The sequence below is a fragment of the Ictalurus furcatus genome, chromosome 10 (assembly GCF_023375685.1).
Source record: "Ictalurus furcatus strain D&B chromosome 10, Billie_1.0, whole genome shotgun sequence".
NCBI lineage: Eukaryota > Metazoa > Chordata > Actinopteri > Siluriformes > Ictaluridae > Ictalurus > Ictalurus furcatus.
In genome coordinates, this window is record NC_071264.1 from 2,514,432 (window position 1) to 2,539,688 (window position 25,257).

General features: G+C 39.3%; 1 protein-coding gene across 3 annotated transcripts in view; it reads right to left on the reverse strand.

The window, feature by feature from the left end:
* The window catches only part of LOC128614110 (protein kinase C-binding protein NELL1-like), a 213,726-nt gene extending 192,296 nt beyond the window's left edge, over positions 1–21,430 (reverse strand). For all 3 annotated transcript variants that reach the window (XM_053635404.1, XM_053635403.1, XM_053635402.1), the window contains exons 1-2: positions 21,270–21,430; positions 20,148–20,258 (exon numbers count right to left, since the gene is read on the reverse strand). In XM_053635404.1, the coding sequence (XP_053491379.1) occupies positions 20,148–20,258; positions 21,270–21,324 (166 nt within the window). In that variant the 5' untranslated portion in view covers positions 21,325–21,430. The remainder of the gene's footprint in view (positions 1–20,147; positions 20,259–21,269) is intronic.
* Positions 21,431–25,257: the final 3,827 nt, after the last annotated feature.

A 25,257-nucleotide genomic window follows, 5' to 3' on the forward strand; every position in this document is an offset into this window, starting at 1 on the left:
CTTCTCTCATTTTCAATATTTGGTCATGCTACCATGCCTTTTTTTTAATGCCCTCCTGCTTTTCCCTCTGTCAGTAGGAGGTCTGATAAAATGTTATTTGCCCAGGGTAGCCAGGAGTTACACATTTAGAGCGAGGTGGTGGTTTATAGAGATATAGCAAGAGAGAGAGAGAGAGAGAGAGGCCAGACCTGAGGTGACTCGTTCTTACATGCTGTTTATCAGCCAGACCCAGAGGACTTGCTTTAATTTCGCCAACTCCTGACTCAACATGGCCACCGACTGACAGTTAGAAAATACAAGGAGCTGGGAAGGAGGAGGAGGAAAATCTGAGAATAATAAAAGTGAGCCATAATCAGAGTGAAAATAAATGCCACATCCTGGCTATCAACTTCAAGGACATAATTAGTCAGACGAAGAGGCTGTGTCACCAAAGCTAACTATCAGAAGAGTTCTTATTAGAAATTACTCCAGCGACTGTTGAATAATGGCTGTCTATGTGAGGTACAAAGAGATCATTCCTGGTTAAAAAAGAATAGAAAATGCCATAACTTTGCACTAGTGTAGTGTATTCAGAAGCTACCCAATAGCTGCCGACTGACAGTTAGCAAATATGAGCGGTTGAGAAGGATTATTCTCATTGTTAATGCCATGCTTTCTGTTTGAGGATAATAAATCTCTACAAAGGCTTTTTAGTTCAACTGAGCAAGTTTTCATCTTCTGTGGCTTGAGATCAAACGCCACTGACGGACCGAACGTCCATCTATCCTGAAAGATTCCTGCTTCTCAAATTCAAATTTACTCCATCTCGAATGCATGCGTGTATGGATAATGTGAAGAAAAAAACCACAACTCACATGTTGATATTTCTGTAAAGCTGCTTTGAGACAATGTCTATTGTAAAAAGCGCTATACAAATAAAATTGAATTGAATTGAACTTAGTGCTCTTCTGTCCCATTACAACACATTTTATTCAATTTGCTACATACACAACTAATACATTATACACTACCCTAATCCATCTTCTTTCATCTTGAGAAGAAAGAAGAATAATCATTTTTTTTTAAACAGTCATGTTGGAAATAGAGCTCCGTAGCACACTCTAAAAAAATGCTGGTTTATTTTACCAACCAAACAGCTATGCTAGTGAAATTGGGTCACATATTTGGGTTATTTTGTTGGGTATTTTAAAACAGCCCTCTGCTGCTGGCTTTGCAGTGAGGATGTGAAAAGAAGCATGCGGGTCACGTAACGTCTCGACGCCTTCTTCACAATCTTTTTCTCAGCCTCCAGATTGAAGCCAGAGGAGTGAGCAAGCATACGAGCTGAAGAAGTTACGGAAAGTTACTAAAAATTATTTATTTTGGTGTTATTGACTTCAAATTCGAATGTAAAATGCAAGGATGTGAGTTATACATGAGTTAGTTTGGTTTATTTTTGTTGAAGACTGTAGGCAGGAGAATGTATATGCAACTGAGGAAAAATTCATATTAAATAGCTGGCTAGCTAATGTGAGTTCCTCCACGTATTCGGAATTGGATAAGTGACCTAGCTCGCTGGTCTCTGTCATGATTTCCCCTCACGGGAACATGCAGCATGCTCCGAAGCTCGAAGCGCGAGTGGGCACTTTCGGGTTTTACAGTGACATTGAGTTTGTTTACTTTTGACGTGTGCGTTTGTTATGATTTCTGTCCTGTCTCCGCCCCTGTATTGTCATTGTTTGTTTCCCTTATGTGTCATCATTGTGTTTAGCTGTTTTGCATTTCACCCGATTTCCTTTAGTATTTAAACCCCTCATGTGTCTGTGTTTGGGGCGAAGTATTGCAAGTGTTACCACCGTACCGCCCCTTTGTATATTGTCCTCATACCTGGTTTTGAATCTCGTTTCTTGTTTCTTGTTTCGTGCATATTAGCCTTGCCTTTTTTAAGTCCGTTTGCCATTCACCTGACCCTTTGCCTGTTCTGACCACACCTATGTTTCACGTTTTAGATTTGTCTGCCTTTCTCCTCTAATAAAGCTCTTATCTGCATTTGCATCTGTCTCAACCTCCATTTCGTGACAACATTTAAATCAACAAGGAAATTATGTTGGTTGCTCTGTTGGGTAACTTGCAAAACAGTCTTACAAACCAATATGGAAAATAATCGTGATAATACAGTATCATTAATTATTCTCCAGCCTGAAAAAAAAAAACTTGATGATATTTTTTGTCAAATCGCCCATCTCTAGATTGACTCCACTTAAATCAATACAAAGTTATTCTGACTGATCACATTTATCCTATGATGAATCATTTCTATTCTGATTCTCATTGAATGGTTTCATGTGGATGAAAAGGATGTAAATCATATGCTGTGGCCTTCAGGGTCACCAGATCTCAACCAAGTTGAACACCTGTGGGAGATTTTGGATTGATGTGTTAGACAGTGCTCTTCACTATGGAAGCAAAAGAGTGACATAAAAATTTGAGTGGAACAATTTGTGTAGAATTTTAAAAGCCACTGAATCCTTAATAATGAAAATGAACCACTGAACCATAACACTGAAAATGCACAATCTCAAACAATTGGGTGTCTGCCAAATATCATCAGTGTAAATCAAGCATCTATATTCATGCAGTATATTAATTTTTTCAGTGTTCACAATTTCAGATTCATTCATTCAGTTTTCAGATATTCTAAACCTGCCTTCATGCTGCTCATTTTAGTGCTCACATCCGACCTGGCAAATTCAGTCTGCAAAATTCAATACGAAAAAAAATTCAGGGCCGGAAAAGGCAAATCGACCCCCCTTGTGTTGTACTGTTTTGTATCCCCTGCTCTCGAATACCTCCATCTCTCTACAGAGAATTTTAATTGAATCCAATTAAAAAAGGAAATCTGTCATGGGTTTGTGTTCTTATAGTGGAGGGCTGTTTTATGTTTAGACACAAGTTTTATTCATTATTCATTGGATAACGTTACTTGGAGACTTGTAGATCTAAAGCTAAAAATCCTTTTTCTTTCAGTACTGCTTGAGTATACAGTTGCAACGACTCATAATCACACTATCCGACGGCAATCAGATGAGAAGATGAGTCCCCTTTTGAGTCTGGCTCCTCTCATGGTTTCTTCCTCATGTCATCTCTGCCGCTCTGGCTTGCTCATAAGGGACCGAAATTGTTAAAAGCACTATAGGAATCAAACGGAACTGTTGGTGTAAAAGCAAGCTGGAAAAATGATTCAGCAGTTCAGGAAATATGACGCCGGAGCACGTATTATAAGTTGTTTCTGATTCTTTTGTGTATGAGTAAAGCAAACGTATTGACGTTAATGCAGTCCATGTTTTCCTATTTTGTAATGAAATGCATGGCAAAATATCAAGTATTTCCATAAAGTTTTCCATTCTTGGGCTACCATTGGAGTTCTGTTTCCAGTTTGAGCCTTTTAAGATTTTGTTGGTCATTCAGTGATAATCACAAGAAATGAATTGAAATGGTTTGATGCTGGGGCAGCTTACTCTATATAAAGTATACTGTTTATAACCTATTTGCACGGCCACGCTAATCATACAAGGCTGTGAAACACGACAAGGGCAAAATAAGGAAACTTGATATTACAAATCATTTCATATGCTCTAAAGCCAGAAATATCCTCAGACAAAAATCCAGACAAAAATCCTCAAAGCAAGAAATATTGAAAAAATATATATATATTGCATACATAATGATCAAGATTAAATCGTTCTAAAGTCCCACAGGCCCGTATGCAAATTATGTTCAAAAAAGCCATGCCCCACATTTAGTATAACATGGACTGTATTCATTTCAAATTCTCATATGTGAAGAAAACAGAAAAATAAATATTAACTTATTTGCAGCTGTCACGATCTCGCCAGCAGAGGGTGCTGCGGCGATGACAGCCGTACGTGCATGTGCTTGAAGTGCGCATGGACGAGAAGACTGTGTTTACAATGGACATGTGCACTTGTTTTGGTTCCTGTTCTGTTCCTGCCTGGTTCAGTTATTGGCGGAGGTGCAAGGGTGTGTTTAGAAGTTTTGCCAGCTGTCAGCCATTAAGGTAATTGTGACTGGTTATTTAAACCCCTCGCGTTGCCATGCACATAGGCAGTATTAGTGTAGAGTAATGACGGATTAAAAGAAAGACGGAATGTATAATGGTGCCAGGCGGTAATGTGTCCATGCTCTGTCTAGTTTCCTGTTCCTAGGTTCATGCTCTAGTTAGAAGAGTGCTCATGCCATAGTTAGAAGAGTGTTCATGTCATAGTTAGAAGAGTGTTTATGCCATAGTTAAATGAGTGTTCATGCTCTAGTTAAATGAGTGTTCTTGCCATAGCTAAATGAGTGTTCATGCCTTAGTTAGAGTGTGCATGCCTTAGTTAAGCGAGTATTTATGCCTTAGTTAAACGAGTGTTTCCTGCCTTAGTTGAACGAGTGTTTCCTGCCTTAAGTGTAAATAAAGACTTTACTCCTGCGCTTACTTCCTGTTTTGAGTCCTGTTTCGTAACAGCAGCACCATCTGCAGAATAATTGTTTTCAGTGTACACATCATCATTCAGCTCATTTTGACAGTAAAACATACACAACTCATTATCAGAGAAAAAAAGGAAAGAGAGAGAGAGAGAGAGAAAACAACCACAAACAGGTATCGTGTGTGCCACCACATTATAATTGGTTCATTCTCCCACACTCTCACTGCAGACTCCTGCCAGAGAACACATGAGAGTTAAAAGACAAATTCCCTTAATTAATCTCATTTAAATCCATTGTGGATTTCATACTGTACTGTTAATATTTGAGCATGGTTAAATCTGAGCTCTGAAATGAGCGATCTGAATACCGGTTTTTGAATATCAAGTATTTTGAATCTGTGAAGTGAAAAACTTATATTTAAATATAAACATGTTTTTGAAAATGTACATTTTAAAATGTGAATCTCTGAAGAGTGGCGCAAAACAATTTTAAACATCAAGGAGGTTAACTCAAAAGTTTATGGACACCTAACCATCACACACACATATAAATTGTAAGCACACAATTGTCTTCGTACGCTGTAGCGTTATAATTTCCCTTCACTGGAACTAAGACACCGTGGTAAAAAAATTAATAAAAAAGAAGTGGGTACACTGTACAGTGCAGAACGATGGACACTCATAAAACAAATTGTATGCTTTTATCTATTTATTTTAAGTGAGCTGTACTGTGGTATGTCATCTTCTATAATACATGTTATTACTACCCCAGTATGAGATCTTCATATGAGATCTTCATATACCGCAAGCCTTTTTTTTTTAATCCTACAGCATTATTTTGTTATGAAGATGTTAATCTTCTGGGACTTTTCATGACTTATAATAATATCCAGCACCAAAAGTACTGAATATTCACAGCAAAATGATATGAACCTAATACAACCAGATTTAAACTCGCAATTATTAATTACTCACCAATAACTGAATAGTCAGTGTGTCCCATGAACTGGGAACTAAAATATCACACAGCGTTTCTAGCACCTCCCCACAGCCTGAGCCTGAGCATCCATTTACTCGTCCTGCGAACTGTGCTTTAGGCTTTCACCACAAAGTAGCACATACTCATTAGCTTTCGACACTTTCTGAAAGAGCGCTGACTCAGTGACTATCATGATATGTTTCCTAAGTCCTCACACAACTTACGTGAACAATGCTTGTCCATCACACGTAACAGTCAGAGGATTTTGAATTATTATTAAGATTACTTTTATGCTTTTTGTTACAAAATAAGACACAGATAAAGCGCTAGAACGAACATGTTTAAGTAAATTCAAAGCGACTGCGAGTGATATTTAGTGTATAGTCAAATACAACAATTTTGAATGTTCTGAAAAAGAAAAAAAATCGTCTGGTGCACAACCAGAACAACCAGAAATCAAACAGGTTGGAAAACACAGAAAACATAACCACTGTTCGAAGAAGAGAAATATCGAGGTCGTACTACAAGATGCAAACCTCTCATCAGCAGTAAGAATCAGAAAGCCAGATTGGAATTCGCAAAGAAATACTGAGATGATCCACAAAAGTTCTGGAACAAAGATTAACCTCTACTAAAGTGATGGAAAGGCCGACGTGCGGAGAAAGAATGATCCAAAACATATGAGCTCTTTGGTCAAACATGGTGGAGGTAGTGTCATGGCTTGGGCTTGCGTGGCTGCTTCTGGAACATTCTCACTAATCTTTATTCATGATGGTAGCAGCAGAATAAATTCTGAAGTCTACAGGAACATTTTGTCTGACAATTTACAGAGTAATGCATCCAAATTAACTTTATCTTGCAGCAAGACAATGATCTAAAACACACTGCCAACTCAACAAAGGACTCTAAGGTCTAAGGTTTTAAATTGGCCAACTCAATCACCAGGCCTTAATTGAACTGCGCAGCTTTCTGAAGGAAGAAACCCCCCGAAACAAACAACAACTGAAAGAAGCTGCTCTTCTGAAGCGCTAGCAGTACCGCTGAACGGACATGTTTAACTAAATTCACTGTGACTGTGACTGATATTTAGTGTAAGCTACTTGCTATAGAGGGTAAACGGTAACAGATAAGGGAAAATGTAATTAAACTACTATTAAACTTTGTTTAAGTCATGAAATAAAACAATCACAGAAACTTCTGGACAATTTCCATGACTTATGTATGCATGTTTTCCGATTTTATTATTCATCAAGAACGATTAGGTACTGGAATTTGCAACACTTACAGTATTTTCCATGATCTTATAGGTTTTCCAGGACCCATATCAGTCCTGAACATAGGGGACAAGGAGCTGCAAGACATTTCAGGCATACCTACAAGACCTAAAATTCAACCTCCACTTCAATAACCCATTTACTTGTGCATTATTATCCATTCTCATAGCAGCAAAGCTCTTTACACCTCATCACCCGATATTGTGCAGAGAATTGCAGAGCAAGAAGCAGATATCCCCAGGCAGTGGCCAATTAGATATTTGTATGTGCCATGGCCAAAAGCATGGTTGATTGCTTTTAGTTAAATGCCCCCCAAAGCAGCCAACTGTTGGCAAAGGAATCATTTTTGCTGCACTGCAGTGTTAATGTACTGTTCGTAGACTCATAAGGATAGAAAATCAAACACACACACACACACAAACCGAGGCTAGTGTTAATCAGGGCTAATATCAGATTGGCATCATCTGTGTGCTGTGCTCATAAACAAAAAGACAACATTTCTAACACTTTTGCTAGCATAGTTTGTATAGCTCCAGTTTAGTTCATAGCAATTATAGAGATGGGAATTTCAGGCAAATTACTATTTAAATTATGGAAATAATCTTCGAATTTCTGAATACACACTCGTACAGAAAATGACCTGCATGCCACAAAACATTAAGCTTTTATCCGATGCAGTGTGTGTGTGTGTGTGTTATGTATGCGAGGCAGTATATAGATATAGTACACCGAGCCTGCATCAAATAGCCTTACTACCTTACTATACAGTAGACAAAAAGCAGTATGCAAAGGAATAGTATGTCTGAATTCTCAGTATTCATAAAATAGTTTTAAGTTGCAGGTCACATGACAGTGCCAACATGGTGGATGTAGTACGTCCTGATTGTATTCATGCTACAAACTTACACCGATCAGTACGTACCGTATCGACGGACGAGCAGTAGGTACTGTCACAGTACGCAATTTGTGAACTTTAAACTTATAGCAGGCTTGTGCCATCCCATTCCACATTTAAGCACACTCATGGGGTGGCGGGTGAATTTTAAAATTAATCAATTCATTCATTCATTCATTGTGTTACAGTCAGCTCCAGATCTCTTGCTGGAGATTATAACAAAATGTCTTTGTGGTTAATAGCTTAATGTCATTAATGAACTCTAACCTTAAATGAACCATTTTATCTTTATCTATCTCTCTATCTATCTATATATATATATATGATGTGAATTATTATATCTGATGTGAATTATGCTTAATCTGCAACCTCGACGTACCATTTGTAATAAATACCAGAACAGAGATTTCAGTACTCGAATACCGTCACCTCAAAACAGTAAACCGGGTATTCAAATACCCAGAACCTCACAATGTTCAAAACAAATCTTATACTATGGCAAAAACGATACTTTACCAGTTATCAAGTGCGAACACTCATGATATGTTTAGTAAAAAATAATTAACAGTTACGGAAAAAAAAATACAAGCACACATTATTAATTGAATTCATTTAATTAAGAAATTACTATTTGTTTCCTATACAAGTTAATACGACTTTATTTTGAATGACTAAATAACTTGACAGAAACATCTATTCAAGGCAGAAACTTTAATGACGTTCTGTAACTCCGTCATCTGATGATGATCATCTTGAACTGTACTTTTCTCTTGTCACTGGGATCTTTTATTATAAGCTTATCTTCAGTAGGTGGGTGAAATATACCTTTATAATATTACTGTAAAGATAATCAATGTGGCAGTACACATTAATTACATTCTCATTATCATGTAAAAGATAAAGATAAAATCAACGTACCCTTGATTTTTAATAAAGTGGTGCATAGCTATGCTGTAACACAGTTTTGTAATGCTTTTGGTTTGTTCCGCCTCCTGAGGCGTCCTTCCTTCGTTCCCACTCGGCATAAATCTTTATCTTGCTTGTTTAAATTTACATGGAAATTTAAAAACGGCTATCTCGGAGCATTAATATTCACATTTTCTAACCCATTAGAAAGTGATAAACAAGAATAACGAGTCATTTTAGAAGATTAGAATGAAGACGAAGTTTACTGGGTTTTGCTGATAGCAACTGCACTGTCGCACAAAGGCTATAATGCGCCATTTTTTTATGAGTAGAGTAAGAAAAGCTAGGCTAACATATAGGGGTTATCCCTGTTAAACATGTTCATCTTAACAAATTCAAATACAGGACAGTTAGCTAACCTGTCAGCTTTTAAATTCTCTGTGAAGGTCAGGACGCTTCTCAGCAAAGACATTTTGCCATGTTCGAGGTGTTTCTTTTTTGGATCACCCTGGTTATCTGCAAGATGTGGGTGTGAAAGGAACCCATGTGGATTCACCTTAGCTACTATTTTTATCACGTTATGCACTATGTGTGTTGTTTGTGTCACTGCACACTCTTGATTAGCTGTGTGTATAATGTGAGTCGGCCAAGAAAAACGACATCACCATATTGAAATAAAGAACAGAAAGTACTGAAAGTTTTAGGATCAAAACGTTTTTAATGCAATAGAATCGAAAATGTACCAAAGGTTCAACGGATTGTGAAAGCCTAATTTTTAGTTAACAATTAATTACCAATTAGTTACTAATTAATTACCTAGATAATAATTCCGTACCTACCGCATTCCTCTCAGCTAGTATAGCTTTCTCCTACACCTTTTCTCTCAATGACAGAACACGAGTTTGAAAATTCACAACAGCAGCAAAGATTTCCCCAACAGCTCATGTGTGAGTGTGAAAACATGAACAGATCCAAACAGTAGCCAATACATGTGAGGCTGCATGGTCTCTAGACAGTTCATAGAGGGACATAACATATTCCAAAATGTGCAAACATCTTCAGAGTCTTGTCAGTTTTTTGTGTGAATCCATGCAATCCATCATGTGTTCCAGCTGTTTGAGTACACCTTAGCTTTCAAGAGATATAGTAACAGAAGAAGAAGAAAAGGTAAAGGAGTATGATAGAAAAGGAAGAAGACAACAGAAGAGGAGGACGATGAAGAGGAGAAAGAGGACGACGAATAAGATGAAGAGGAGCAGTTGGGCAAAGGAGTGGAAGATAAAGGGAATGATGAAGAAGAAGGGGAAGAGGAGGAGGACAACAACAGAGAGAAGATAGAGGAGGAGGACAACAAAGAAGAGGAAGAGGACATCAAAGAAAAAGAGGTAAAGGAGGATGACAACAAAGAAGAAATAGAGGATGACGAATAAGAGGAGGAAGAAAAGGAAAATGTCAAAGAAGATGAAGTGGACAATAAAGAAGAGGAAGTGCAGGAAGACAAAGAAGAACAGGAGGACGACAAAGAAAAAGAAGCCTAGCAACAATCCTAAAAACTGACACTCCAAAACTGAATAGAATCCAAAAAAAAAGAAAAAATACACGATAATGTTTATCAGTGCATGAAAATATCCATAAACAATCATCTTAAGTGCAAAGGTCCATCTATCCAAATATTGTTCCCATCCATAACACACTCCATCACACTACCAGTCACTAAACACACAAATCTATAACACAGTGTAAAATACAAGACATTGCTACATTTATTGCTTCGATTGCAAGCTATTCTAATCTGTTCTACTGGGTTTTTTATCCAAAAGAAATAAACATCTATCACCGAGATATCGCTTTAAACATCATAATTAGTCTCAGTTTGTGCCTTAAAAAGGCCAGCAGTGCCGATGTCAAGATAAAACAGTCCAATTTGGATGGAATACCTTTTTTTAATGAACATTACAAAGATTTTGTCTTTCTTGCAGAATGTATTAACCCACTCTGAACTCTTTCCTTCACATTACCATGTCAAAGGCATGGGCAGTTGTCATTAGCCTTACTGAACAATTGGCATGTTAAACACTGACTTGTGTGTCTCTCGTTGTGTCCCGAGGCTCAGTTCATTATCTGTGGAAGGGAAATTATTCCATCAGAAGCCAATCTCTGTAGTAAACATTACTGCTGCATACCAGTCAAATGTGTTTTATGTGTCACAAATTTGAAACATACACAAATATACTTAGTGTAATGAATATGAGATCCCTAAAAAAAGATTTGTATATATATTTGCACACTCACTGTCCACAGCACTTTAATTGGAACACCTAGTTCATCTATGATGAACTTCTATCAAAGTGTGGAGAAAGAAAGGATCCAAAACATACAAACTCATCTGTGAAACATGGTGTAGGTAGTGTCATGGTTTGGGCACGCATTGTTGCTTCTGGAACATTCTCACTAATCTTTATTGATGATGGTAGCAGCAGAATGAATTCAGAGGTCTACAGAAACATTCTGAATGCAATACATCCAATGTAACTGGGAGGATCCGTAATCATGCAGCAAGACAATGGCACAAAACACACTACCAACTCATCAAACGACTTCATCAGGGATTAAAAAAAAAAAAGTAGAAGGTTTTAGACTGGCCAAGTCAATAACCAGACCTTAACCCACTGAGCAGCATTTCACCTCCTGAAGAGGAGACTTGAAGGGAGAAACACCCTCCCCCGGAAAAAAATCCCCAAAAAAACAGCAACTGAAACGTCTGGGTTACGCATGTCACCCTGTTCCCTGAGAAGGGAACAAGACGTTGCGTTTAGCATAACACTATGGGAAGGCTCTCGCGTGTGACCGGCATCTGAAGCTTGTGTAAAATCATGCCTATTTATAGGCCTGCCATGATCAGGTGACGTAGCAATTAAGCACATCGCGTGATATAAATATGGCACCTGTGAACCGCGCCATCAGCCTCTATTATCTGAAGCAAAGACGCAATTCACAGGCCTGCCCTGGTCTGACAAAGCTACGCAACGTCTCGTTCCCTTCTCAGGGAACCTGGTTACTTGTGTAACCCAGACATTCCCTTTCAAAGGGAACTTCGACGTTGCGTTTAGCATAACACTATGGGAATGAGAATACCCACTCGGTCATACTGAGGGTACGGCCTGTTCAAAAAGACTCAAGCCCGAGGGTCACTGCAAGACACTCGAGCCCGGGTTGGAATGAATATCCAGGCTGTAATAATGAATGAATGTGCGTAGACCACCCTTCAGCAGCACACACATCCTGTAAGGATACCCCTTTGGACAAACCTTCGAGGAGGCGACTGCCCTAGTGGAATGAACCCTATGCCCAGAGGCGTAGCGAGACCACGTGCCTCATAAGCAATCAAGACTGCTTCCACTATCCAATTAGAGATGCGCTGCTTTGACACAGCATCACCTCTACTGTCGCCGCCAAAGCAGACCAGCAGCTGCTCCAACTCATGCCACTGGCCGGAGCGGTGGATGTAAGTACAGAGAGCCCTTACTGGACACAGCAGGTGCATTCTCTTTCTGTTCCAGTGTGGGGAATGGAGGAGGGCAGAAAGCCTGCAACACCACAGGGTGGGCAGCCGATGTAGGCACCTTAGGAATATAATCCAGCATAGGATACAGGAAGGCCTTGGCTAATCCAGGGGCAAAGTCAAGGCAGGAAAGAGCAACAGCGAGAGCTTGTAGATCTCCTACTCGCTTGAGAGATGTCATGGCCAGCAGAAGAGCTACCTTTAGAGTCAGAAGCTTCTCAGAGGCTGACTCTAAGGGCTCAAATGGGGTCCCTGACAGACCTTCCAGGACCAAAGAAAGGTCCCAGGAAGGTATGCGCGGCCTGCACATGAACCTCAAAGTTAGAGGATGTTGCCCCACAGAGGCTCCATCAGCAGGGGCATGGCTGGCTGAAATGGCTTCAGATGCCGGTCACGCGCGAGAGGCGCTCCCATAGTGTTATGCTAAATGCAAAGTCGAAGTTCACTTTGTAAAGGAACAAGCTGCAGTTACAACCACGGAGAAGCATCACAAAAGAGGATAATAGGAGAAACCATTATTTTTCGCATAAACATTACAGAACAGTGAAATTCTATTCTTCACGTATCCTAGCTTGTTATAAAGTTGGCATCAGAACACAGGGTCAGCTATGAAATGGCACCTCTGAAGTAGAGAGGGTTAAGAGCCTTGCTCAAGGGCCCAACAGTGGCAGTCTGGCAGGGCTTGAAGCCTTCTGATCTTCTGACTTTCTGATCAGTAACCTACAGCCTTAACCACAGATCCACCACTGCCCACCCAGTCTGGTGGCGTCAGTGGGAAAATATCATTCACGTCAACATTAAACAACTGTTAAATTATAATGTGCTTTTTAAAACTGTTAAGAGTACATTACTGCAGAATCACTTAAAGATCCACTACCCAGTTGAGTTCCATTTGCACAGCTGGTAATATAATTACGCCTCCCCTACTCTCCTTAAACCTGAAATCGTAGACATGCTTTGTTTAATGTCTTTTAAAGGCTTCTGGTTCTAGGTGATTAAATAGTTTATTGTGATCAAGGGAAAATCAGTATCATGCAAGCAAGCCTAGCCCTAAAGAATTATGCAGATTTTTATAAACATTTGTCACATTTCTGACAAACATTTGTCCTCATTACTGCATTAATATCAAGATATACTTGTTTTTTTGTTGTTTTGTTTTTCATATCTGGTGCTGTTCTTTATATAAACCTCAACTCACAAATGAGCATGCAGGAAAAATGAGACAGAAAATATTGAGCTATATTTAGTGCAAATCAGGCCTGATGAATGGCACTGCCTTAAGACATGTGCATCAGTATGATAATATCCTGAATATACAGTTTATGCCTTATCCCTAGGCAATTAATCCAACATTCCCATTTACATGTAAAGCAGTTTCTCTCATTAAAAAACACATCGTGCTTGGAATATTTCAGTGTTCTGGGTAAGTACAGCCCAAATATTCATACCAAATATTGTGCTCTTCAGCTGCAAAGTGTGAAGATCTCTAATTAGTAACTAGATTCAAATCCATTATCAATAAGTGTAATTAAACTTATCTTACTCTATCACAAAACATATCACAGTAAGAACTGTAGCACTGTTTTTACAGCAAAGTTCTTATTAGACTCCTTTCAAATAGTGCTCACAAAAGAGTTACCAACAAAAAAACCCAAAGGACCATGTTGTTTGGGATGGTGTACATAGATACTGCACCACAAGCAAGAGGCACTCAAGGAGAAAACAGGTCATAGTAGTAGTACTATGGTATAGCTTAAAATTAGCGTGGTATCTCTATATATCACCGTATAACGTGATGACCCTTTAGATTTACAAGAACCATATTTTTGTTGTTGGCCGGGTGCCAAATTAACCCCCACTTGTTCTGCTCTGTACCGAAAAGACCAAAAGGTATTACATTATACAGTTACATGACCACGTTATAACAGATAAAAACAGCTCTTTGGTAGCTTTTATACAACACCAATGGCAGTTTAGCCGGCTTTGGAGCTCTATTTCTGCTACGGAGCTCACTATAGTCCTATTCAGAACTACAGGACTAGTTTTCCAGGGGCATGTTAGAGAAATTCATGTCTCACAGATGTACTTCGCGATTTTAAGTCTGTGTATTTCTCACACAACCGCTGTAAAAAAATTCCAGAGCGAATGACCTACTGTTTTTCGGCTAACTCAGCGATCCTCTGAGTGTCACGGTTTCCCCTTTAAGCAGCGTGCGGGAGAGTATGTGGGCGCGCGTGCACGAGCAAGGTGCACGAGCACCTGCCTCTCGTTTGTTGACAACCGTGACATTGTGTACATTGGACACGTGTTTTATGTTTCTGTTATGTCTCCTCCCAGTTCTGTCATTGGCTGTTGTTTAGCGTGTGTCTAGATTGCTGTCAGCCGTCAGCAATCAACACGCTGATTGTGCTTGTATATATACCGCGCGTCTCCCAGCACACGCGCAGAATATTATAGTAGATTAGTTTAGATTCCTTACCATAGTCATAGTCATAGTCATAGCCAAGATCCATGTTAGAGTTATTTAGGTTAAACATTAGATTTAGTCCACGCTGGTTTCTCTGCTCCCAGTCCCTCGCTATTGTTCATTTGTCTTGTTTTGTATATCGACCATGTTTTCCGTGACCGCAACCTTGATTCCTGCCTTGCCCAGTTTATGCCTGTTTGCCGATCGCCGGACCTTTCCATGTTTTTGGATTACGTTTTGGATTACGTTTTTGGATTTACCTGCTTGTGTCTCTCATTAATAAAACTGTCAAACTGCATTTGCATCCGTCCTATCTTCGTTACGTCTCGAGACGTGACACTAAGAACTCGAATCCCATCTGAATGCGGATGTCTGTGATTCCCGATCAAAAGGAACGCTTTTCCTTGTGTGTTTTGGCCAACGTGAATTACCGTAGAAGCTCTTACACGCGCCTTTTCTGCTTGCTGCGTGTAACTCAGTATGGACGTAGATGTTTTTGCTACCCAGCGAAGAAATAAAAAATAAAAATCAACAAGAAGAGCCGAATCACGTATATTGTTAAGACTAGCCGCTGTAATATCAGTGTCAGGTGATTACTCACCTTCATTTCTGCACTCATACAATGGGTGGTTTTATTATAAGCAGTTCTATAAAATCATGTGAAATTTATTTTAATCATTTTTTTTTGGATAACGAATTTCAATAATAAAATAAAATTAAATCAATAAATGAAGGCTTTCACTTTTTCAATTTAAAAGTACTTCAAAAGCACACAATTCAACGCACGCATCCAGAGCATTCTGCAACGCCCTGATGTATAAATCAGACACTCCCACCTTTGAACTGTAACTCAAACTACATTTAGAAAGCTAGTCCTGTTCGAATAGCGCTTCTGTTTCAGTCCATCATTTTCAAAGTAGACACTTTGTTTAGACAAATATATTTATAAAAAATACAAAGTCCTGTTATTTTCTGGATACAGATATCAGTATGTTCTAATAACTGGTCATTAAAAGTAATGAGTCATTAAAAGCTAATGAGCTAGTGGCAATATAGCTATTATAATTAAGCTTAGATTCAGTTCTGCCATAGGGCATGGACTTTTTGCATCAATACCAATGATTTTTGCCAGCACTTTGGAGGTGAAAGTAGACAAATAGAGAAAAGGAATGTGAGGACCGTGATTTCCAGGTGATGACGGACATAACACTGTGTGATCACTGTCACACGTAACCATGTCACTGTGTCATATGGCATTCTGTGTGGATTACCTGCAATGTGTTGTTTTCTCATGCAAAAATGTTATAACTATAAGAACAAGAGTTGAAAAACAGCACGCAAAGGCTCACACTGGACTTCATTTAACAAAGAATTCATGCTAACCCCACTTGTGCCAACCCTGGAGACCGAGATTCTCTCCCATGCACACGAAGCCATCCAACTCGGTGGCCTGAATCCAGTCCCCAAGCGCAATTTTTTTTAAAAAAAAACCTCGTATTGCTCATTTTTTATTTATGGATCCAGCTGTAGAGGCTCTGACAGCAGTCAAGCAACAATTTCACCACTGTATCTGATCAGGAGTGAACAGAACACTAAAGTAAAGACAATTAACAGCGTCTCAGTTCCTGCTAAAAGAAAACCAAACTAAAGGTCAAGCATGCCATGAAAATATACATGTGAGCCCAGGAGAAAAAGATATTTTAAACGTTTCAAAACAATCACCCCTAACCTGCTTTGTTTGGATTTTTTAAGGAAATAGAATGAATTCTCCAAATGCCATATGGAACTGCCAGAGCACTTTCCTTAGAAATCTACAAAATAAATAGATCTATACTTTTTGAAAAGGTCACCTCCTTCCATTAATGTGAGGTTACAACCACAAGGATAATGAATATCTACAAAGTGTATATAAATACATTTTGATCTGAATTTGCTCTGAAATACCACATGACCAAATATGCTCTGATGTGGGACAGCGGTGCTGGAAAGGTGCCCTGCATTAGTGCCTGAATACTGAGCAGTTCTGGGTAAGTTCTGTTGTGAATGACAGCGTATGACTAATATTTGGTAGTGACTGTAAATGGACATACAGTATGTAAGGGCAGGTGTTATCTAAAATGTCACTAAGACTGGAAAGCAATCTAAAGAAGAATGAAATTTATATTAAAGGATTCATAAAACTGTACATGACTTATAGGAATTAACAAATGTGTATGTGTAAACAACAACAACAAAAACCTAGTTCCAGTGTGTTAATCTATATACTCACAAAATTGGCTCTTTCTCGTTTTAATAGAGCCTTTACAGTAAAAAAAAACATTCATTCAAAAGGTTACTATTACACACAAGAAGGTAAAAAAATGCTTTAAAATGCATTTAATAAAGGAATAAGCCCACGCAACGCAATCTGTTCATCAAAGCAGACCTCCCTGCAGTGAAAGGAACCAATCAATACAAGGCAATTTCCATGTTTACAGGGTACCTAAATCTCTGTTCAATAAAAAGCAATCAATTAAATAAGAGGAGCCCGTGCTCCAATTAACAACGAATTAAGACACTCTGCGAAATCTGTAGCCGCGACACAATTAAACACGTTAAGGTGTCATAATCTACAGTAAGCAATTAGTGAACAACAGTGCAGCAACAAACAATGAGCAGAAATACTCCTGATGTTAAACGTTGCCTATTGTCACTGTCGCTTAAAGTCATGGAGAAGCCAGTGTTGGTGCTTTGGCCATAACATACAGGGCTGGACAATTCACTAGCCTGGGAATCTGGGACAAGCAAACTTAGTGACTGGTTTAGACTATGATTAAGATTTTGAAATATGTGTGTGGTGGGGGGGACAGAAGCTGGTTACAAGTTGGCTATAGCAGCGATCACTAGAGTAAGTGTTTAGTCAGTTTTTATTACAATTTTTGTATTATTCTTTTAAAACTGGACTGTAAATAAATGTAATGTGATTCGATTTTCGATTCGATATCTATATTCCAATTAAAAATCTTAGTTTTGCAGACATGGAATCCATGTTTTAATATAAATACTAGTCACTGAAACCCTCCTACTTTAGCTATATTATTGAAATACACATTTATGTGAACAATAGGGTGCGCACGATTATGTTTAATTACTTTTTACTTTTACTTTGAGAACAAACATTGCAACATTGCAAGAAATCATAAATACGTGCATACAATAAACAAACTGCACATTAGTGTAAAAAATAAATAATAAAAACATTGTAAATGCGCGACAGTGAAATTCATTAACAACATGAAACGTTTAAGAAATAAAACCGGTTTCAAAATTCAAGATGGCGACACCTTCAGTACGCGAGGTGAACTACAGATAATATTCACATCACATCAAAGAGAATCGATATTTTTTACCCAGCCCTACTAAATCATTGTAAAATGTAAATAAAATTATATCAACTACACATGCATGTGCTTGTGGTGAAAAGCAGCATAGATACTTACTGAATTCTTATATAGCCTAGTGAAGCTAAGATGCATCAAACAATGCTGATTTGTTGCTCTGCTCCGAGTCTGACAGCAGGTTATTAAGATTGTATTGTATAGGATACAAAAAGGAAATGCATATTATGAGATGCAACACACTTTCTTTTTGTTGAGCTTAAAGCTGCCAACACTACGGTTTCTGACTGACATTTAAATCGTCCGACTTGACATCGTACTAAGCCTGACACAGGGGTATAAATCAAGTGAGCCCATTAAAACATTACAGCACATCCAGACAGTTCTCAGATCAGCTGGTGTTTTAACAGCATTACATTTCTATCGTGTTCATCATTTTTGCCGGTGTTATTTGTGATCTATGCGTATTGCCGAGCCAGTTCCTGTGCACGCAAACACCTCCGTTGTACAACCAGTGGATGGGTCGCAATCGTTATAGCGTTGTCATATCACCCAGGTCTACTAAAAATGTGGCTGCTTTAACTTTATAAGCATTAGCTGAGGAAAAATATCTGGTTATGTAGTCTAGACATGTTAAAACTAGGTCAAACCGGAGCACTAACTGATCCTATATGTGGTCATTTTAAATAAAATAAAATAAAACCTGATGATTCATATGATAGCAAATATTTCGCTAGCACCAGATTTCCAGAAACAGCTGTTGTCTAACAATTAAGACTGATTAGACAATCAGATCTTTTCACCCAACAGATGGTGTGATTGTTTCACAACAGTGAGGACGCTTGTTTTCCTATAGGAAAAACTTCAGTACCACTGTTAATGAGACACGTGCATGCACATCAAAGCATATGCATATATATATATATATATATATATATATATATATATATATATATATATATATATATAAAATATAGTCAGCATCCATGCATGCATCTGTTTTACATCAATAATCATCCATTTTAAGAATATATTCAGCAATATTCATCACGCATTAGCAAAAAATTCATCAGACTATGAATATATACTGTATTTTCAGGGTCGTATTCATTGACTGTAGCTCCAGAAACTGATGTTTGCACCATAAATATTGAGTCATAATAGGTTATTTCAATCATTATATTTAGAGAAATACCCAGCAACCATAAATGAAGGACATACTGCAGATACACATATTGTAGAGCACATAACTCAAGCACACATACACATATAAAGCATATAAAAGCTGGTTTTGCATGTTCTTGGTTAATGCCGCATGTGCATTTTCACTCCTATAGTCTAATCTGAGGAACTTCGTTAATATGATATGACGTTCATTCAAAGACATATTAATAGTTATACACAACACATGCATTTCTGTGTAATAACCGGAGGTGTGAAGTCAACTGTCATTTACAAACTGTTGCTTTTACTAGTCATTTCGGCTCACAGTCTCCTCAAGTCTCCTCATATGACTACATAAACATCAAAGCAGATTTGGAAAGACAATGAATCATTGTTGGACACTCTCTGGATTCACTGTTTTTGCCTTTGATGATGGTCAAAAAGCTCTCCACTAATCTTGCCTAAACTTTCCAAGTGCATCCGTATGCGTCCTGCAGGACTACAAACCACACCCCTTACAAAAGCACACCTACCATAAGTTACGGCCACGAGGAATACCGTTAGGGTTATTAGGGTTGGGGAATTTGACAAAATTCACACACCTATCTCAGGGAAATGTTTGTGGAAAGGCATTTCTTGTAATGATCAGGATTTTGCTGATTTTTTTTTTTTTTTTTTTTTGCAGAAAACTACTTGAATTTGTGAAACTGCAATAGCACGGAAATTGTCTTTTGCAGTGATGATTGTTGGTAAACGAGACCTTTTAAATGTACTCGTGTTCGACGTACATGAATCGAAGAGGTCTCGGCCCAAATCTGCAGAAAATCTGCAGCCATTTTGAAAAAATTGTAAGCTCCTCCGAATATCGTCGAGTTTGCTTCGATTTTGCATTCGATTTCTGCAATCACAGAATCCTGGGGGATCCTGAATGTTTTCTCGTCTCGCAGGAACGCAGGACAGACCCTTCTCAAACTTTCAGCAAATGCACAGCTGTGAAAGAAGAAAATAGGCGTTTCCCAAAATAGTGTGTTTGTTTGTTTTGTTTTGTTTTTACCTCGAAAGAGAAAGGCTTTGCTGCTGTTGTGAAGACCTGCAGTTTGACTTATTCCATGTGTAGCATTGGCCAAATCCAACTCTCTGATCAGATCAAACTGAAAATCAGCATCTAATCCAAACAGACAGAGCGAGACACACACACACACACAGAGAGAGAGAGAGAGAGAGAGAGAGAGAGAGAGAGAGAGAGAGAAAGTGAGAAAGAGAGAGAGTGAGAGACAGAGAGGGAGAGAGAGAGAGAGAGAGAGAGAGAGAGAGAGAGAGAGAGATTGAGAGAGAGAGAGAGAGAGAGATTGAGAGAGAGAGAGAGAGAGAGAGAGAGAGAGAGAGAGAGACAGACCGAGAGAGAGAGAGAGAGAGGGAGGGAGGGAGAGAGAGAGAGAGAGAGACACAGACCGAGAGAGAGAGAGAGAGAGAGAGAGAGAAAGAGAGAGAGAGAGAGAGTGAGAGACAGAGAGGGAGAGAGAGAGAGAGAGAGAGAGATTGAGAGAGAGAGAGAGAGAGAGAGTTTGAGAGAGAGAGGGGGGGGAGATTGAGAGAGAGAGAGAGAGAGAGAGAGAGAGAGAGAGAGAGAGACAGACCGAGAGAGAGAGAGAGAGAGAGGGAGGGAGGGAGAGAGATTGAGAGAGAGAGAGAGAGAGAGAGAGAGAGAGAGAGAGAGACAGACCGAGAGAGAGAGAGAGAGAGAGAGAGAGAGAGAGAGAGAGAGATTATATCAGCGTTGAAGTTTTGAAGTTGCTTTTTACATGAATTCACTGCTCAGCACATTACATTGAAAGTTTGTGTTATTTTAAACATGGAAGAAAGATCACTAGACATCATAAACTGTATAAAAATGTTACAGTTAAAAATAATACACAGTTGAGATAATCTCAGAGTTAGACATGACACCTGATATTCATTTACAGACTGAACATGCCATTATGATGTCTAGGTCATGTCATATCGTGTCTAGATTTTTTGTAGACCACAGATGATGATGATGATGATGATGATGTCTATAACCTGGCTTGGAGATGAAAAAGGCAGCCGCCCAAACGCGCTGAGCTCAACTCTCACATTTATTCCTCATGCACATACATTAAATCTGATCTCTCATATCTGATATGCATAATCGTACCTGCTGCAATCGCGATCAAAACCGGTAAAAGAACTGCCATAAGAGCCATTTTCATGCGATTTTATCCTCGTGCAGTAACGTAAGAGATCCAGAAGCGCACTTGATGCGGACTTGATGCCGCTCCGAGCCGCAGCCGTGAGACTCTGAAGCGCGAGCAGCTGCGCGAGCGGGAGTTTTATCACCCAAGCAGCTTTTCACTGCACGCTGGGTTGTGATTGGACGTACATCGTAGCCCATATCCAATGAAAATAGAGACATGGGCAGGGGTTTGAGGTACCCAAAGTCTGCTGACAAGAATAGGGTTGGATTGAAAATGGTTTTCTGATGCTGAGCGTCATTTTTTTTTTAGCAGAATTACCCAGTAACCCATCTATTTCACTCAAAATGAACTGCATTTGAACAAAAAAGAAAAAACAACAACAGCCAGATAAACGTTTTTATTTATAAAAATGTCTAAAAATGCAGGTAAATCAGTTTTGGGTCATATGCATTCATCAGCCAGTATATTTATAGGATCACCTGCTCATTTATACATACAATCATCATGTGGCGTAAAATCATCAAGATTCAGGGCAGGAGCTTCAGTCAGTCGTCACGTCACATCAAAACATGGAGAAATCGGAATAAGGGGAAAACACGTGATTTCAGTTTTTAGATTTCAGCATGTTTCCATCCAAGGTGCAAATTTAACTTTGAACTTATATTCGAATGTCGCATAAAACATTTTGTGAGTAAAGCAGCGTGTGTTCCCATGTGTTCAAAAGAACAAAATCATCATGACTTCCAGGGAAACCATAGCAGTTTAATCCAAAGCACTTTACACAGTGTCTGATTCACCCATTCTTTCTCTCTCTCTCTCTCTCTCTCTCTCACACACACACACACACACACACACACACACCCACCAATGGTAGCAGAGCTGCCATGTAAGGAACTAACTTGCCATCGGGAGCAACTTGGGGTTCAGTGTCTTGCCCAAGGACACTTCGGTATGTGGAGTCACGTGGGCCGGGAATCGAACCGCCAACCCTACGGTTAGTGGACACCCCGCTCTACCACCTGATCCACAGCCGCCCTATTTTAACTTTTCTGAGCCAATTATCCGATCACATGATTTGTTGAGGCAAAGTCACATGACTTTTATGATGGCATGGAGGAATTTATTTATTTGTTAAACGTGTTTCCATCTCAGTCCATGAAGAAGAAAAAAATCTGCCTTTGCATCTGGTGTTTCCATCCAGCGTTTTTTATTTTTATTAATCTTTTTTAAATGTATGCAATATCCCAAAATTCGCATAAAAATATGTGCATGGAAACATACAGCTATTGATGTTACTGTGGCATAGTTGTTTGTGGCAGAAGGGCTTTGAGTGTTTCAGAAACTGCTGAACTGGGCTTTTCACGACAGTCTGTAGAGTTTACACACAGAACGGTGCGGAATATAAAACCGTCCAGAGAATGTCAGAGGAGAACGGTCAGACTGGTGGGAGCTCACAGGAAGCCAAACTCAAATAACCACTCTTTACAACCAGGGTGAGCTGAAAAGAACAGGACACTGGCTAGCACAGACTGATAGAACATCTGCAGTAGCTTGCTGCTCACATCAAAGGACCTGAGCCTCCTAAGAAAAAACAGTCTGCTCTGTCCTGTCCGGTCGAGAGCTTCAGTGTTTTCAGCGGTGTATATGGTGAATAGAAAAGGTGAAAATACAGCTCCTTGAGGTGCGCCGGTGTTGCACATCACCACATCTGACAGGCTGCCTGCTTGGACGTTGAACTAATTTGCATAATAGGCTAAACCTGCTTTTGCAAACTAGACCTAGCTCACTATATATCTAGCTCACCTAGCATTTTTTGCCTTATGCTCACAATATTAGTGTCAAAACATTCAGTAACTTCTGGCACCCAAGACTATATAAAAACGTGTTGAACAATATGGCCACCACATACCATTCAATCCTTGTGGGGTGGAGCTTGGCTTACTCAAACATCTGTAAATCATGTTTGGTGGCATGGATTCACATGAAACTTTTTTCCCCCGATCAGAGGATTTGAGGCACAGTCCTGTAGTGTGGCGTCTCCTACGACGACTGTCAAACCAGGAATCAATAGGAGCGCAGAACCTGATGAGGCATTTACATCCATAAGCAAGTTACTAGTAGTGTCTTCAGCAACAATGAATAGTCTGGTGACATTTTTGGCAAACAAGTAGCCAGCGAAATGCATCTTATTAAAATTATTGCAGAGAAAATGCAGGCTAAGCGAGCAATAATGAGTTTTATATGACGCACAAGATCTGCACAGTGTAGGGAGCAAGTACCTTATCCTCCAGGCCCTCCTACTCAGCCTACATATTCCTACTTGAGGAGCGTGCAGCGTTCAGGTTTCTCCTTACCAACAGCCCCCTCCATCATCAATCTACATACAGTTGCTCAATGCACCTTATACTCAGGGAGGAGATATAAATAACAACGAATAAATGTGTTTTGTGTTACATTATGAAGCTACGTTTGCTCAGAGGTTTACATCATTGTTTTTGGTTGTACGTGTTCTGACGGCTTGTTCGGAAAACAAGTGTTTGCCAATATATTTGTACATTGTGCATATTGCACATAAAGTTTCAAAATTGAAACTACTGTTTGATTCTTATGTTCCCTGCAGGAGAAATAAAATATGCCTTTAGAAGGTCCCTTTGATCTTTAGCCATTGCAGACCCTTTCTAACTCGGGATGCAGGTACAGATAGGAGAGGTGTATCATTCCTCCTCTCACCAGGGATGATGTGGTGTTCTGTATCTTCTGTATCGGTAAGTGCTTGAAGGATGTATGTGTCTGGGGCAAGAGTAACCAGGGTAATCTCTGTCATTGCCACTGGATCCAGATGGATGGTAGAGAGGAATACTCACCATTGCTTGGCCAGTTTTCCAAAGGCATTTTCAATTCCACGTCTTGCTCGTGACAACCTGTAGTTGTAAATGTACTGGTTTGAGGAAGGTGAATATGCCCCACCATTGCACTACCACTGCCCCACCACTGATTAATGCTTTTGTTTTTCTTGAGCCATGTCTGAAGTTTAATCAGATTATGCAGAAATACCTTAAGTTATGAAGGGTTCCTAAAGTCTTTGTGTAAACTCTTTTGTACATTAGGCTACTAAAATGTCTTACCTTCATGTACTTTTCCTTAAGCACGTGGTACAACACCTCACACATCGCTTGAATAATGCTTGAAACAGTGCTTCGTCCCACAGAGAGCCTCTCCCTGGCAGTAATTGCTCTTCTCAGGTTGCTTGTTATTTTATGAATGAGTTTAGTTGAGGAGGGTTTCAGGAAATATTAGCTGAAGACTTTAAGACTGCGAGCTGCTCTGAGGAAGGATGTTTGCTAAATGCTTTAAAATGAAAGAACATTCTTAAGATGAAGTTACTTGGTGTTACAAACCTTTCATATGTGGGTGTGTACAGTGAGGGAAAAAAGTATTTGATCCCCTGCTGATTTTGTACGTTTGCCCACTGACAAAGAAATGATCGGTCTATAATTTTAATGGTAGATTTATTTGAACAGTGAGAGACAGAATAACAACAAGAAAATCCAGAAAAACGCATGTCAAAACTGTTATAAATTGATTTACATTTTAATGAGGGAAATAAGTATTTGACCCCCTCTCAATCAGAAAGATTTCTGGCTCCCAGGTGTCTTTTATACAGGTAACGAGCTGAGATTAGGAGCACACTCTTAAAGGGAGTGCTCCTAATCTCAGCTCGTTACCTGTATAAAAGACACCTGTCCACAGAAGCAATCAATCAATCAGATTCCAAACTCTCCACCATGGCCAAGACCAAAGAGCTCTCCAAGGATGTCAGGGACAAGATTGTAGACCTACACAAGTCTGAAATGGGCTACAAGACCATTGCCAAGCAGCTTGGTGAGAAGGTGACAACAGTTGGTGCGATTATTGGCAAATGGAAGAAACACAAAAGAACTGTCAATC